The sequence below is a fragment of the Garra rufa genome, chromosome 12 (genome assembly GCF_049309525.1).
Source record: "Garra rufa chromosome 12, GarRuf1.0, whole genome shotgun sequence".
Taxonomy (NCBI): domain Eukaryota; kingdom Metazoa; phylum Chordata; class Actinopteri; order Cypriniformes; family Cyprinidae; genus Garra; species Garra rufa.
This window is the reverse complement of record NC_133372.1, coordinates 33,756,507-33,772,494: the sequence shown is the minus strand read 5'-3', so window position 1 is coordinate 33,772,494 and position 15,988 is coordinate 33,756,507. Positions and strand designations below refer to the sequence as shown.

The 15,988-nt window shown below is 35.2% G+C and overlaps 2 protein-coding genes across 3 annotated transcripts; one reads left to right on the top strand and one right to left on the bottom strand.

Annotated features, from left to right (window-relative positions):
- The first annotated feature begins 231 nt into the window (after nucleotides 1-231).
- Nucleotides 232-6,526, top strand: rab44 (RAB44, member RAS oncogene family). The gene is made up of 9 exons (XM_073852343.1): nucleotides 232-3,422; nucleotides 3,512-3,594; nucleotides 3,680-3,792; nucleotides 3,882-3,998; nucleotides 5,257-5,338; nucleotides 5,419-5,533; nucleotides 5,631-5,729; nucleotides 5,809-5,885; nucleotides 5,986-6,526. The coding sequence occupies exons 1-9, from the start codon at nucleotides 306-308 to the stop codon at nucleotides 6,068-6,070; spliced, it is 3,888 nt and encodes a 1,295-aa protein (XP_073708444.1). The 5' UTR covers nucleotides 232-305; the 3' UTR covers nucleotides 6,071-6,526.
- Nucleotides 6,527-6,668: 142 nt separating this feature from the next.
- Nucleotides 6,669-15,571, bottom strand: entpd8 (ectonucleoside triphosphate diphosphohydrolase 8). 2 transcript variants are annotated; one of them, XM_073852344.1, is made up of 10 exons: nucleotides 15,360-15,571; nucleotides 14,956-15,090; nucleotides 12,035-12,152; nucleotides 11,598-11,748; nucleotides 10,712-10,871; nucleotides 9,749-9,979; nucleotides 9,341-9,607; nucleotides 8,253-8,363; nucleotides 7,999-8,133; nucleotides 6,669-7,427 (listed from the first exon to the last, which is right to left on the bottom strand). In XM_073852344.1, the coding sequence occupies exons 2-10, from the start codon at nucleotides 15,079-15,081 to the stop codon at nucleotides 7,233-7,235; spliced, it is 1,494 nt and encodes a 497-aa protein (XP_073708445.1). In that variant the 5' UTR covers nucleotides 15,082-15,090; nucleotides 15,360-15,571; the 3' UTR covers nucleotides 6,669-7,232. The 2 variants fall into 2 exon arrangements, with proteins under 2 accessions (XP_073708445.1, XP_073708446.1); XM_073852345.1 differs by having other exon boundaries at nucleotides 14,956-15,094; nucleotides 15,360-15,524.
- Between the last annotated feature and the right edge of the window lie 417 nt (nucleotides 15,572-15,988).

Genomic DNA, 15,988 nt, shown 5'->3' with positions numbered 1-15,988 from the left:
GAAAAGATCATGATGGTCAAGAAATCTTCAATTTGGACAATGAACCCAGTCCAGATGAATCTAGATATACTGTGGTGAGTGATATTTCAGAATCACAAACCCACACAAAAATGCATGCAGTGTCCCAGGAAAGTATTGGAGATGTTGAAATAGCGCCAGCAGAGGGAGACACAGAACCACATTTAGATAACAAAACCTTTGACTCAACAGCATTTAAAGAAGTAACAGAACAGCACCTCTGTGAAGCCAGTGCTTTAGTCAAAGAAGTTGAGTTTATTGGAGATACAGTTGTAGTGGAGAGTAATATGACTACTGAGTCAGATTCCTCGGAAGCAAAACTGGAAGCATTAAAAGTATCTGACAGTGCTGAGCATGAAGTTCTAGAAGAAACAGACACAATTCCCAAGCAAATTGACACCACCATCATTCCTGAAGATACTCAGAAAGAGGAGGCACACTCAAAATTGCATCCAATTGTTCACAAGAGAAAAATGGGCTCAACTCGTAGACCTCTCAGAGATAACAAAGGACAGAGTAAAGAAATAAAACATCATGATGAAAATGAGACACATGATGATGAAAAAGAAATTTTGGAGAATGAACCCAGGCCAGATGAACCTAGATATACTGCAGTTAGTGACATTTCAGAATCACAAACCTTCACAAAATTTCATGCAGAGCCCCAGGAAAAGTATTATGATATTGAAAGAGCACTAGGAGGGAGAGACACAGGTCCACACTTGGAAATTCAAACAGAAAACACAACTCTTAATTCAGCAACATTTGAAAGAGAAGGAACAGAAGAGACCATCTATGAAGCTAGAGACACTTCCTCTGAAAAACCGGAAGCATTGATATCTGAAATTGCTGAGAATGAAATTTCAGGAAAAACAGACACAATTCCCAAACAAAGTGACACCAAAATCATTTCTGAAGGTCCTCCCAAAGAGGAGCTACACACAAAATTGAGTCTAAATGTTCAAAAGCGAAAAATGGGCTCAACTCGTAGACCTCTTAGAGGAAACAAAGGACAAAGAAAAGTGGGAGTAGAATCCAAGGAAAAGAATGGAGATAGTGAGGGACTGTCAGAAGAGGAAGACACAGAAACACACTCACAAATTCAAAACCGGGATAACGTGGTTGATCACAATGTGACACAAGAAATTATGAATATAAGAGATAATGAAGATGAGGAGAGAAACATAACAAAGACAGTGGACATGTCAGTGCAGGAGCTATGTGACGATGAATTAGAGCAAAGATTAGATGTATCTCAAACACAAACTGGTTCATCACAGGATGATACTGTCTTACATGCCCTGCTTATGGAAGAAACCCAAATTCATGTATCATATGATGATGTTCCTCCAACAGAGGTGGCTGAAATGCTTCCAGTCTCCACAATGTCTGTGCAGAAGAGAAAAATGGGGTCAACTCGGAAGAGAGGAAAGAGGATGGTGAATGAAGAGGAGGTTGAAAAAGGGGGAGAAGATGAAAATACAACAACTGATGATGGGACCACAAAGTCAGAAGAGAAATTACCTGTTGAAGAAGCCATTTCAGGATCTCCTGAACATCAACAACTGTGTAGTTCATCTGTTAATAAAGAACAAAATGATCCAAATTCTACCATAAATCCAGAACTCTTGATAGAATCTAAATGTACATCAAACGCTGCTGCTGAGATGGTTTCAGACCTTCCATTGGGAGATGTTCACACATACTTACACCCTAAACAAAATGTCATACCTAAAGAGTCTCATAGAGGAGATCAATCAAACTTGAATCCAGTTGTTCAAAAGCGGAAAATGGGGTCAACACGTAAGACGCTCAGAGGTAACAAAGGGCAGGGAAGAGAGGGAGAATCCAAAATAATGGATAGAGGTGAAGAAATGACACATGAACATGATACAGAACCACGTTTAGCAACCAGTGCAGGAAAAACTGAAAGTAAATTTGATGAAAAGGTTGAACAAAACTTCCTTGTTGCTGCTTCAAACATGTTTCCTGAATCAGAAAATGAATTTAAGGAAGTTTCTCAGAATATCCATGACCTTCCTGAAGTGAGTGAGGAATCGGGGATGGAGCATACTGGAAATGACAGCAATAGTGTAAATAAGGCAATCAATCTCTATGATGGGACAAAGGACAAATTTGTCTTGACAGTTAGTCATGAAGATGTTCCTCAGAACATGCCTACAGATGACCTTGATCAGCATGTTGGATCAGAGCCTGAGCAAACCGATAACACACGCCAAGTTATTCCCACACAGGAACTAAAAAACACAGAGGATGATGTTGTTCATGAAATCACCTCTCAAAAAATACCTGCCACACAGGAAAAAAGGCGAAAGATGGGCTCGACACGGAGAAATCCTCGAGTGATGCATGGGAAAAATATGGCTGATAATGAAGATATGCTTGGTAAAGCAGAGGATGGAGAAATCAAGACAGCAGAGGGTGATTGCATCAGTCAGTCCAAGGAAATGTCTTCAGTCAGTACCACAGATCTTGAATCAGAAAATGAAAATTATCATCAGAACAGTTTTGATCCCAGTAGATCAACAGTTCCTGAAACACCTGAAAGTACCCTTCAAATATGTGATAATCAGTTAGCAAATGCTGATGTTACCAAACATCCACAGTCAGAGACTGTTTCCACTGAGAAGAGAAGAAAGATGGGCTCCACTCGGAAGAATCTCAGAGAAGGAAGACTACGAGGAAAAAGAGATGGATATGAGGACACAGAAACTGCAGAATCTGAAATGAGCTTAGTAAGAGAAGATGTAGGAGATCAGACAACTCACGATTACTCTAATCAGTCAGAGAATTCACTTCTCAGTGAGATAGAGAGTGCATTAAATAAGTCATCTCAAAATTCATTGAGTTGCGATTGGGAATTAATCGTCAAAGAGCCAAACCCAGATGATTTAGCGAATGCTCCAGTTCTCAATATGCCAGAAAACTCAGAAATCAAATCTCTCCAGCAGACACCATCGGCTCACAGTGAACCCAACTCACCAGGAAGACGAAGAAGAAAAATGGGTTCGACTCGCAAGAATCCCAGACAGGAACTTAAAGCCGAAAGGGATGATGAAGACAAAGAGGATGGGGAGACAGATGACGACTTAAAGACAAATAAGCAAGAAAAGAAGGATCTTGAGGTGTCTGTAGTGCATAATATCACTGAAAATAAAGAGTATCTTGATGTCTCTAGTGCACACACAGGTAGCAGTCAGCTAGAAGAGAGCACTAACCCTGTTAGCCAAGAAGGAACATCGCCATCAACTAAAAGGAAGTTTGGGTCCAGACGTGCTAATAAAGGCAAACAAGGTCTTGGCAGCCTGGCTACTTCTGATTTTGGAAATGAATTAGAAGATGGAGATCATAAACCAGACAAGCTGCACAATGAAGACTTAGCGGTATGTTTAGAAAATGTCCTTATATTTTGTACTTTAGCTTTTAATGAAAATTGCACTTGTTTTAAAACTAACAAATGTCTATTGTTTAGGTTTGTGATCCGTCCAGCATCTTACAACCAGAGAATCAACCAATTTCCCATCCAGTCTCTGAGCAGAGGAACATGGAAGCCAGGTATGACACAGAGCTATATGAGCTCTTTATCTCTGAAAAGAAAATAATTAACTTTTCAATTTTGTTTTGTTTTTTTCTGATTCAGAAATGAAGAAGCTGCTCCAAAAGGCACTGGTGCTGGTCTTGTTTCTTTAGACCAAATCATGAAACCTGATCGAAGCACCAGAGCTAAGCAGACAGTAAATTTAAAGAACAGGAGTGAGTAAAGTGATAAAACATTGTCATGTAAGTAATTCCAAAAGTTTAAAATCACTCATCTAAACACAAACTCTGTCATAAACTTTCAGATGCTGAAGTAGTTCAGTTTAACATTGTCATGGTGGGAAACAGCTGTGTGGGGAAGACTTCCTTCATAAGACGTTTCCATGAAGGACAGTTCACTGAGGATTACCGCTCCACTATTGGTAAGTGTTACGATGGAGAGAAGGCATTCTAGTTTTCTGAAGCAATTGTATTCAAGGGTTTGAGTAACCAATGTTTTCTAATGTTTTTGGAAAAAAATATCTTGTGCTTATCAAAAATACAGTTTTACAGTTTTTCTGTTTCAATATATTTAAAAATGTTATTTATTAATGTCATTACTCCGGTATTCAGTGTCACATGATCCGTCAGAAATGTTTCTAATATGCTAATTTAATTCTTAATCAAATTGAAAAAAAAATGTTTCTAGGAAGAAAACTGTGTCAACAGAAAGCCTAATGATAATGTTCCAAATATATAAATATTTGGGCCTTTCTACAGAATCGGTCCAAAATCAGAGTTCGAAACCTCTTGAAAAAGAATGTCTTTTTCCACAAATTTTGTATGTATGCAAATTGTATAAGTATCCAAGGTACACAATTCATAGTCTAACATTGTATATAAAAAAGTTCTGGAATATTTGTCCTCTCCCCAAATTTGTCACTACCGAAACACAGTCATATATAATTTAATAAGAAGGGTTATATTGACCTATTAAGATTTTGCTTACATCTACCTTGTAAGTATATTTTTTGCTATTTTATTAAAAAGTTTACAGAGGTAAATCAATAACAATTACAATTTTAACAATATTTCAAGTGTGATTTATGAGATTTGTTGTATTTTGAATCCAATTTTTCTTTGTAAAAGGCAAAAAGATGATCGTACTGATTTCAAAGTTATAGATTCATTAGTTTAAATATATATTGAACCAAAAACTATCACAACATCTTAGCTGATAATTCAGTATACTTTTTTTTGACAGAACATCCCACGTTTCGGTTTTGACTTACATACTAAATACTAAAACATACTAAAGTACTAAAAATTTGCAGTTTAGTTTATTTCCAAATGAAGGATTATTTGTTCCCTTTTGTCACTACCGAAACTGTTATGATAACAACAATTTTAGTTATTAGGACAATTTAGTTTAGTTATTTTGTTCTGAACAGTTGTACACACATAAAAACTACATTTTATGGAGTAAGACCCAAAAAAAAAAAAAAACACTACCAAAACACAGCAAATGTTTCGGTTGTGACTGGTTTGGTAGTGACAATTTTAGATGTTTTTTAGTTGTGGGACAGCAGTTTGCACCAATTTTCTAGAATGGCCCATATAGGAGAAGAACTTATTTTTAAAAGATATTTTATGTTAAAATGAATATGTTTTGTGTTAAAAACGTGTGTATTTTGCACCCAGGTGTTGACACCTTTGTACAGACTATAGCTTTGCCTGACAGAATTGTTAAACTGCAAATATGGGACACAGCAGGCCAAGAAAGGTAAGACCTCAGAACATAACAATACATGATGAAAAAAGATGTTTCTTGGTGTGTATTTTAACCTGAGAAATCTTTATAAGGTTTCACAGCATCACCACACAAGTGTTCCGCAAGGCTGATGGGCTTCTGTTCATGTATGAAATCACATCTTCAAACAGCTTTACTTCTGTACGAGATTGGATCTCTCAAGCTCAGGTAGCTAATGTTTTCATTTCTTCATTTTCCTTACACTTTAGTCAAAATATATGGAAACATCCCCTTCCCTAAACTGTATTTTCACAATGTTGAACAGGAAAAGGCTCCTGATGATGCCATCATGATGTTGCTTGGAAACAAAAACGATTCTGTAGAGCGTAAAGTCCAGATTCAGGAAGGGGTGGATCTGGCCAGAGTAAGAGTTCATTGTGATCCTGAAAGTCTGATTGTTTTTCTTAAGTCTGTTTTACTAAAAGTTTGGTTGTATTTATCAGGAGTATAACATACATTTCATGGAGTGCAGTGCTGCAACCGGGGCGAATGTGTCAGAATCCATGAGAACTCTCGCAGAGTAAGACTCAACACTAACAAAACCCATCACAGCTATTATTACTTGTTCAGTATGTGTGTTTTCTGTCCATGCATAACGACACATTTCTTGTTGCTGCTAGGTTGTTAGCACAGCGCAAGTCAGAGAAGGAGAAACACACAACATTGAGAAGAGAACCACCACAGAAGAAATCTGGTTGCTGTTGAAAACAAACTCCCACACACAGATGTACAACCATTTAAAAGTTTGGGGGAGTAAGATATTTTTTGCAGAAACGAATCGTTATTTAGCAAGAATGCATTTAATTGTTTAAAAGTGACAGTAATTACTGTGTCGTTACAATTTTTGTAACAACATAGTAATTATTGTCACTTTTGATTAATTAAATGCATTCTTGCTAAATAACAAAAGTTAGAAATAAATTGTATTTTTTACATTTTCTATTTATCAAAGAATCCTGAAAAAAAAAAAAATCATAAAAAAATGTCTGGTTTAAAATTCATAAATTCAGCTTTCCCATCTCAGGAATAAATAAAACCTTATAAAAAGTTATAATATTTCACAATATTACTGTTTTACTAGAAGGTTAAATGCAGTTTTGTGACTTCACACTTTACATTTAAAAAATAATAAAATAAAAGTCTTACCAACCCCACATTTTTGAAGGTAGTGTACAAACACTTGTAAAAAGTAAAGGCAAAAGCAACAACAAATAAGCTGCTTCTATATTGTTGCTTAAGAAGAATGTCATTTCTGTATTTTAGAAATATGTACAAAGTACAATAATGGTTTCACACATAATAATATAATTATACATTTATTTAATGTCTGTTAAATGCTTTAAGTCCAACTGCGAGTGCTGAGTGGAGGTGAAAATGAATATAAACAAATAAATAAAAACCCTATATCCTTACAATTCAGTGTTTATGAATGATGAAAAATCTCTGTAACTCAGTTTCATAAATTATTAGTTAGCACAGACTAAATCATTGAGGTACTAGTCAGTCTTCAAGACACTAAACAAGACACTACTTAAATAACACAAAAAGCTATTTTACTAGAAATGGTATATAGTAGTCATTTGGATCATAAAAGTTCATCAAAGTTGTCCTAAGACAACAATGGCTATTGTTTTGGTTTGGTTTTGATCCACTTCAAATGCTGACTACTGTAGAGTGTTAGAAACAAAGGATACGTCGTCTCATTTTTGTCATCATAATGGTAAAATGCACAGATTATTTCACTGTTTGTGAGGTTTTGTGAAAAACCCCCATCTCTAATTACATCTCAAGCAGTAGTCCAAAGAGTTGCTTGGTGTCTGAAATATAATAAATATTAATGTATACATACACACTCATGACACACAACTTAGTGGGTTGGATCACGGACAAACAGAATGGCTATAATAATCAGACTAAGGAAGAGGGCAAATACGATGAAGAAAATCTGAGCTGCCCATTGACTGTGCGCCACCCCTGTCACCGCTCTGGAACGTTCAGAAGGAATCATGTTGGTCAGATTCAGCATGTAGCCCAAAGTCCAACCAATATCTGTGTCTGCTACCTGAAACCGTCATACAATCTTATATGAGTACAAATCACATCACACTGATGGAAAAATAATATGGAAGGCCATATACGGGGAGATTCCCAGAAGTAAGAGGTTTCCTTATACTTAAGGAGCGGAGGTCATCTGTTATATTGTTTTATGTCAGGTTGAGCACATGAGTTTTTGAGTTACTGTAGGAGCAGGGGAAATTACCATTTGTACATTTATTGTGCCTGGCTTCCGGTCTCATCCACTTCCAGATGTTTTTATCTGTTTTATCTGTTTTGCTGCTAGATATTGCAAACTGGTGTGTCTTACCATATTATATTAATGTACTGTTTTAATTATGAAAACAGTGGTTTGTAGTGCAAACAGTTTGACTGTTTACGGCACTTCATTTTTCTTCTTGTTATTTCCCTATGGTGGATTATGAACCTGAAGTCTAAACAATTAACAGAAAACAGCTTACTTCCACATTGAAAAATAAAGTGGATATTAATAAGGATTGAGTGATTGATCTGTATGCATAAAAATTACGGAACTGTAGTTAAGGACGGCTAATATTAATAAACTGATGAAACCTTACCTGTTTCTCAAAAGAGATCTGATCCCAGGTGCTATTGAACTTGTATCCTTTCAGGAGAATAGTCATAATATAATGAGCAGAAGCACAATAATCTCTCAGAAATTTTGCCTTAATGGTTGGATTTTCAGATGTAAGCTGCAAAAAACAAAACAAAAAAAACAGTCATTCACTTGATCACTTTTCATCTCACCAGGCTTTTTACTATACTACTTAAATATAGGTTTACAATTAGTATCTGTGTCACAGTGACTCACAGTGGTCCAGTTTTTGTTGCAGTGAGTCTCAATAGTTGAAAGAACCCGGGTCAGTGGAGCTTTTGGGACAAGTCCAAGGAATTCAAAGGTGTAGAAGTATGCGGAAAAAGCCTGAGATGTACATAAAATATAGCTGTCCTAGTTATTTTATAACATGCAAACACAGATTAAAGCAAAACAAAAAGGGTAGTAGAGGAGATGCGTGAAGGATTTTTTTTTTTTTTTTTTAATATTCATTAAAGTGATCATTCTTAATAAGACCGGTCAAGTTTTTGATTTACCAAAAAAGAACTGGCTCTTAAGAGTCAATTGTTTGTGAATCAAATTAAATGTTCACTATGAAGCCCATGTTCTCTCTGCATGCAGTCTGCCAGTAGACAGACGTTTATGATATTATTTCACCATACACAGTATTTTTATTACATCATTTAAGATTCATTCACAATTTAAATAAAATGTGACCCCAGACCACAAAACCAGTCTTAAGTACCATGGGTAGATTTGTAGCAAAAGCCAAAAATACATTATATGGGTCAAAATTATCGATTTTTCTTTTATGCCAAATGTCATTAGTATATTAAGTAAAGATCATGTCCCATGAAGATATTTTGTACATTTTCTACCATATGTATATCAAAGCTTAATTTTTTATTTAGTAATATGCATTGCAATATTTAGATTTTTTTGCACCCTCAGATTCCAGATTTTCAGATAGTTATATCTCAGCTAAATATTGTCCTATCTTAAAAAAAACTTAATGGTAAGCTTATTTTAGCTTTAAGATGATGTATAAATCTCCATTTCAAAAAATGGACCCTTATGACTGTTTTTGTGGTCCTTGGTCGCAAATATTTACCTACTATTTTAATATTTTTGTGTGGAAGGAAAAACTGCAATCTATTAAATATTGCTGCAATGTCTGTGTCCATATTAGGCCATATAAAATAAATACAGTTTTGTTTTGTGCAACTGTATATATCCTCACGATAATTTTGTTTTCATTTCCTTCCTAATATTAAAACATATATCTTAAATATAATGCTAATAGTATTTAATGAATATGATTTGATAAGTACAGAAACACTCACAAAGAATTCGCCATTGACCGGAGGCTGATAGGCACCATTGAAGCCACAGTCTGGTGAATACGCACAGTCGGTGAGGTTAACAATGTTCTCCATTAGAGAAAGACAGAGGGATGAACTACCTGTTCCTGTGAAAAGGACTGTAGCCTTGGGGTTAAAATTACTTGGTTTGACCACACAAGGGGAGTTGTAAAGGTCATCCAAAGTAAGGTTAAGGTTATATCCGGCATGGTAGCATGGGTGACTGATAACAGATGATGATCCAGCAGTCTAGATGAAGCAAAGACACCATATTAGACATTCAATTATGTCCATATTTTACTGGTAAATCAACATACAGTAAATGCATATGGTAAAACCTACATAGAGATAATTTATTATATTATGTAAATGAACCCTTTAAAAACAAACCTTGTGAAGGTAGACCTGAAGTTTCCTCATAGCCTGGTCCTTGCCGTAGCACAAGTAGCTCTGTGTGTACAACTCATATTTGTACCCGTAGAGCTGGAGATTGAAAGCTGAATCTGGGTTTTTTACTGGGTCTTTTGGGGTGAATGCGATCTGTGTTGATGAGCCACCGAGATCTAGAGCTCCGAGGATCTTTCCTGTGTTAGGGTGGATCCACTGGCCCTCAAATGTGTGCTGCAAAAAAGTAATTAACGGTGAATAAGTATCATTTCTACTGTTGATTTAGTTTCTTAAGTGAGTCTGTGTTGTCAAAACAACATAAAAAGCAAGAATGAATATAGTATTACAGCTTCCGCTGTACCTATGTTCAATGTCCTTTAGGATAAATGATAAACAAAGATATCTGAGATAATAACAAAGTAATAACTTTAGCTTAAATGAGACAATGGATGCCCATGATTCTTTAGGGTCTTTATGAAATGTCTACAACAAACTTTGATTAAAATTTCTCAATGGTTGTGTAAAACAACACCTTTTTACCTTGACTAAAACAGCTGTTCACAGCGAGCCGTTTCGGTGCATGTTTTTTAAAATGATAATGAGCTACTGCTCACCTCACCCCTCTCTTTCAGTTTTTGTGTATTTGGTGGCACGTTACCATCAAAAATAAAACTAATCCACTGCATCCTTAGTGCCTTTGATGTTGGGCAAAAATGAAGACTTATGTTCACTTTTACACCCAGATACAAAACACCTGCATTACAGTACTTTTTTGATGTTGTTGTCACTACAGACAGTGTACAACTGGCTGAGAGTGGAAATATATGAGATAGTCCATCAGTGGTCATGGGTGGGGTCAGTAAAATATGCAAACACCATGTAAAAGTAAATTTTGTATCCGATGTCCCCTTTAAAATGATTGATGTTGCATTGTTGGTTGTTTATTTATTAAACATAAATATTTACCTTGATAAATCTCTCCAAGAGATAGTTGATGGTGATCCAGCCATAAGCCCCCTCCTCCATGCCAGAGAGTATTCTGGCCCCTCGGAAATCAAATGGATAACTTTGGATTGTTTTGGTGACCTCTACGAGAATGCTGTCTGCTAAACTTTTGTTCTGTAAGCTGTGAAACCAGTTTAAAAATCAATGTAAAATCATCCAGCTTACTGATAATTTCTTCAAATATAGCCACATTTTTTTATTATTTACAGTTGAGGTCAAAAGTGTATATACATCTTGTAGAATCTGCAAAATGTTAATTATTTTACCAAAATAAGAGGGATCATGCAAAATGCATGATATTTAGGCAAAATTGGAAAAATGTACACGTTCATTCTGTTCAAAATTTACACCCCTTGAACCTTCTGTAATAGTAGCATATGCCTCATTTATCCCCAGTATTGTGAAAAGATGGATCTCAAAATCATACAGACCAAATAGGGATCAAACACACAAAAATCCTTAAAAACAGAAAAATTTGTGGGACCTAAAGGATTTTTTTAAAGAACAGTGGGCAGTTTATCTATTCAGGACAAACAAGGGACTCATGAGCAACTACCACTAAACAACAAAACCACAGCTGTGCATTCAGGAAAAAAACACGGTTTAAGAATCATGCGTATGTAAACTTTTGAATGGGGTAATTTTTATAAATTCAACTATTGTCTCTTGTGGACTATATATAATTGTCTTTATCTTATTCAGGTCAGTACTAAATAAAAAATAACATGCATTTTGTATGCTTTTTTTGATAAAATAATCAACATTTTGCAGATTCTGCAAAGTGTTTGTAAACTTTTGACTTCAACTTTATATGACACATCAGGCAGTTGTTAATAAGTACAGTCACCTAAGAAGCCGCATGCCAGCAGTGGCACCAAGGTACACAGGTGTAGTTTTCCGCGCTCCTACTGGTACTGCTGCCTTGGCAACATCCAAGCATTTCTTAAGACTTTCTCCAGCTGCCGGAGGGTTCTGTACATAGCTGGATATGCCATCATCTAATAACAATAATGTTTTGACAGTTAAAACTTAAGTACACACTGTATAGCCTCCTCTTTGGGCACAAGGGATTGGGATCCCAGCCATAATAGATTTGTTTTAGACCATGTGAATTTTTGTGATGGCTCTGTTGAAACAGTTTAGTCTCTTTTCTAGTCATTGAAAAACCTAAAGAGAATACAGTAATATTAAGTTTAAAAAACAGATTCAGCTTATGAGACATAGTAAAAAGTGTTATAATGTTAGGGAACAGGGAGCTGGTCAAGTTTCCAAAGCTGTACTCACCATCCACATCGCAGCTCTGTTTCTGGGAGACTATTCCAGTGTTATTTTCTTTGTTCCCCAGCCACTGGTACAGGAAGAGGGCCGTGTGAGTGGAGCCGGCATCAAACACAATTCCATACTGAGGAAGTCAAACAAAAAGCTTTAGAAATCAGTACAAAACTTGATTTATTAGGTGTGCTTACTTTCCTGAGGGAAACACACACAAGCATCCTGAGAGAAAACATTTATTAGGTATATGACATTTATGTCATACCCCAGGACTAATAAAAATAGTTTGTTGCTAAGGAATTGTGTAGACTTTATTTGGTTGTTTGGTATACTTTGGTCTTACATTATATGTTTCATGTTAGAAATTTTATAACGAGACAATGATGTGTGAAACAACAACAAACTTCCTATTCTGTAAAAACAGGTTGCAACGTTTCCCGTTCAGGTCTTTTGTATGTGCTTTTTAAAATTTGAACCAAAAACCTAAAACCAACCTAAACCCGAACCAAAAACTTAAAAGCTAGGCTAGGTTAGCTTATTAGCCTACTATCAAAGTCAGCCATCAGTAACGTTACTTTCTCCGTCGAGCTGATGTAATGAAAACAGTTTTCTGGTTTAGGCAGGTGAAGTTTGACATATCCCATTAGAGATTTACAAATAACTCAGTTATTTTGGTAACACTTGACAACAAGGTTCGATTTGTTAAGATGAGTTAGGGATGTTCCGAATCCGAACACCGTGTTTTCGGAAAGGAAATTACTTTTACCGCGGAACCCCTAAACAGAATAAATACATTTCAGTGCTTTCTCTCGCAATTATGTCGCTGTGTAATTATACTGTAAATAAATTGCGGGCATCAGGAAGTCGCTATTAATTGAGATTTAATGTGAATGCACGTTTGCTTTTTACATTAATATTCGCGATAACATCTGTTTACTATATGAAGCAGCAGTGCTGACACATTTTACAAGATTAGATAATTGCCAGAGGTGCTCAGGATCTGCAAATCATTCGCCATCGTCCTAAAAGTCTCTCTTTACTCCGTTTATGTGGTAAGTGAAATTGTATACTGTATGTTATGGCAAGCCGTTTTAGCCTAAAATATACTAAGTGTTACTCGTCGTAATTGCATTTTAAATAGTAACGATTCAATTAAAGAGTCGATAATTTAATTCCTACTAGTGACAGTGCCAATTAGAGAGCTCTCTAATTAAATTCTTACTAGTAACAATTCCAATTAGAGAGCTCCACAAATGATTTTTACTAGTCATATGTCTCCATTGACTTCTGTTCATTTTTTAATTACAGAGCTCTACAACAGAATTTTTACTAGTAGGAATTTCAATTAAGAGAGCTCTACAACTGAATTTTTGTTATTAACAATTACAATTACAGAGCTCTCTAAATCAGTTTTTACTAGTAACAATTCCGATTAGAGAGCTCTCTAATTTAATTATTACTAGAAAAATGCAATTACAGAGCTCTATAATTCAATTTTTACTAGTAAAAAAACACATTAAATATATGTTTAATTGTAGAGCTCCGTAACTGAATTAAAGAGCTCTCTAATTCAGTCTTTACTAAAAACAATTGAATTAGTGAGCTCTCTAATCAGAATTCTTACTAGTAAAAATTGATTTAGAGAGCTCTCTAATTGTAATTCTTATGAGTAAAAGTTATGTTGTAGAGCTCGGTAATTAAAAATGAATAGAAGACAATAGAGACATATGACTAGTAAAAATGTATTGATTTAGAGAGCTCTGTAACTGGAATTGTTACTAGTAATAGTTGAATTATAGAGCTCTCTAACTGAATTGTTACTAGTGAAAATGCAATTACGACAAGTAAACCTTAGAATATTTTAGGCTAAAACGGCTTGCCATAGTATGTAACAGGCTACTGTTAGCAAGTGGCTATAACCATGTACCTAATTAGCAGCTCCTTCAAACGCCTTATTCGTTTCCTGTGACTTTCTGAATACAGATTAACTATTCGGCACATTGTTAAGTTAAACGCATTAATGTTAGATATCATGAACTGGCTGTTTATTGGTACTTATAATAAAGCACATTAAATTCTTACTCCATATTACCATATTTTGGATCCCCTAACTTAACAACTACCTTTATTAATAAGCAGCAAATTAGAAGTTTACTGAAGCAAATGTCTGTTACTAGTTAGTTAATGGTGAGAATTAGTCTCCAAACTAAGGTGTGACCAGCTTTTGCAATTCACAATGAAATAAACAAATGCTTTAAAACCAAATGCCATTGTTAGTTGATCTTAACAAATATTAATTAAAGATAAATTAAACTGTAAACCGAATTTTTTCATTTAGGTTATTGTTAATTTAAACAAATACTAATACATTAACAACTCAACTTAATGTGTATAGATAGCAGGAAAATGTTACTTTTATTTTTGAAGTATGTTTTTATAACTTCAATAAGGTTTTTAATTTTAAATTATTAAAAATAGTTAAGCGTGTGTCTTTAAAAAAACTAAATTCAGGTTATGAATATCTTAACAATAAACAAATGTTTATAAAATATTGTGTAGGGAAAATGTTATCACTAATGTGACAATTGCATGTGTTCACACATAAAGAGCTGTGTTCATAGATACAGATTTAAATGTCCTGATCCTCCACTTTCCTGTCTATGATTGGCCTCTTAAAAATGGTCATGAATACATTTTTAAAAATCCTTCATAGCTCAATCTGTGACTTTTATAAATTAAAAAATAAAAGAACTTATTTTAAAATGTTTGAAAGACAACAGATTAGTAGGAATCATTAAAGTCACACTTACGAGTGTCATCAGACCCTGCCAATATATATTTATTATAATACCTGATAAAGCAAATATTGACACTTGTTCAGATGAGATCTACCTTTAACCATATAGTATAAGTGATGTGTGTAATCTTTGCACCTGTGTTGAATACGGCTGATCCAAAGTCTGATGATTAGCGAGAGAAAGTATCAAAGCGATGATGGTTGTACAAGCTACGGCTGCCAATGCAGCACCCAGCAATAAAGCTTTCATCTGAATTCCCATATCTGCAAACTGTCTGAACACAAAACAAATAAGCACTATAGGTACCAGGTTGATCCTGAAATATGTAAAGTTCATATCATGCATGCCAAAGTTAAATAGTCAAATCCTGGTTCAGACACAGTAATTTGTCAAAGCTTTGTTTACACTTCACATGCTCATTCAAGTCTACAAGTTCAAGAGAATAAATTATTAACCAAGTTCTTCAATTAAACTTGTTTTAAAGCTGATTGGTAGAGACACAAGAAAGTAACAGATAAGAGACAAAGCGAGTGTCTTACCTTGTTCCCTCTCCTTTACCTTTCAGATAAACTTTCTTAAAGAACCGTGGCTGTAAATTGAAGACAGGTATGTGCAATGTTGATACCTCTACACCTTTACTCCAGCCGGGACCTCTGGGAACTGAAGTTATACTCCCACTTCCCCAGTATATCTTCAGCTCATTACACACACACACACACACACACACACACACACACACACACACATAACACTCTCACTCTCAACTTTATCTCTTTCACACCACACACACAGACTCACAAATGCACACCCTGGTTTACAACCTCCAAGCTTCTTTGGACCAAATATCCTCTCTTATTTTAATGAATCAGTATCACAAGTTGAATAATGTACAGGAAGTTTTCTTAAAGAATTTGACAGGATGTCCTCTGATTTGTGGGAACTGATAAAATTCCTTATCTAAAAAACACAAAAGCATGCACTAACCTCATTGACCAATAACAACTGTTACTTAATAACTAATCTCTCTTTGACTCAATTGTGTTAAAGTCCTTGGGTTAACAGTGTAGTTAGAGCACAATACAAATTTACACAGATGGGTTTTACTGAAAAGTTTCTTTTTTGGCCTTTTTTAGAAGAATACTGTTACTGGATGAAACCTCTTTCACAA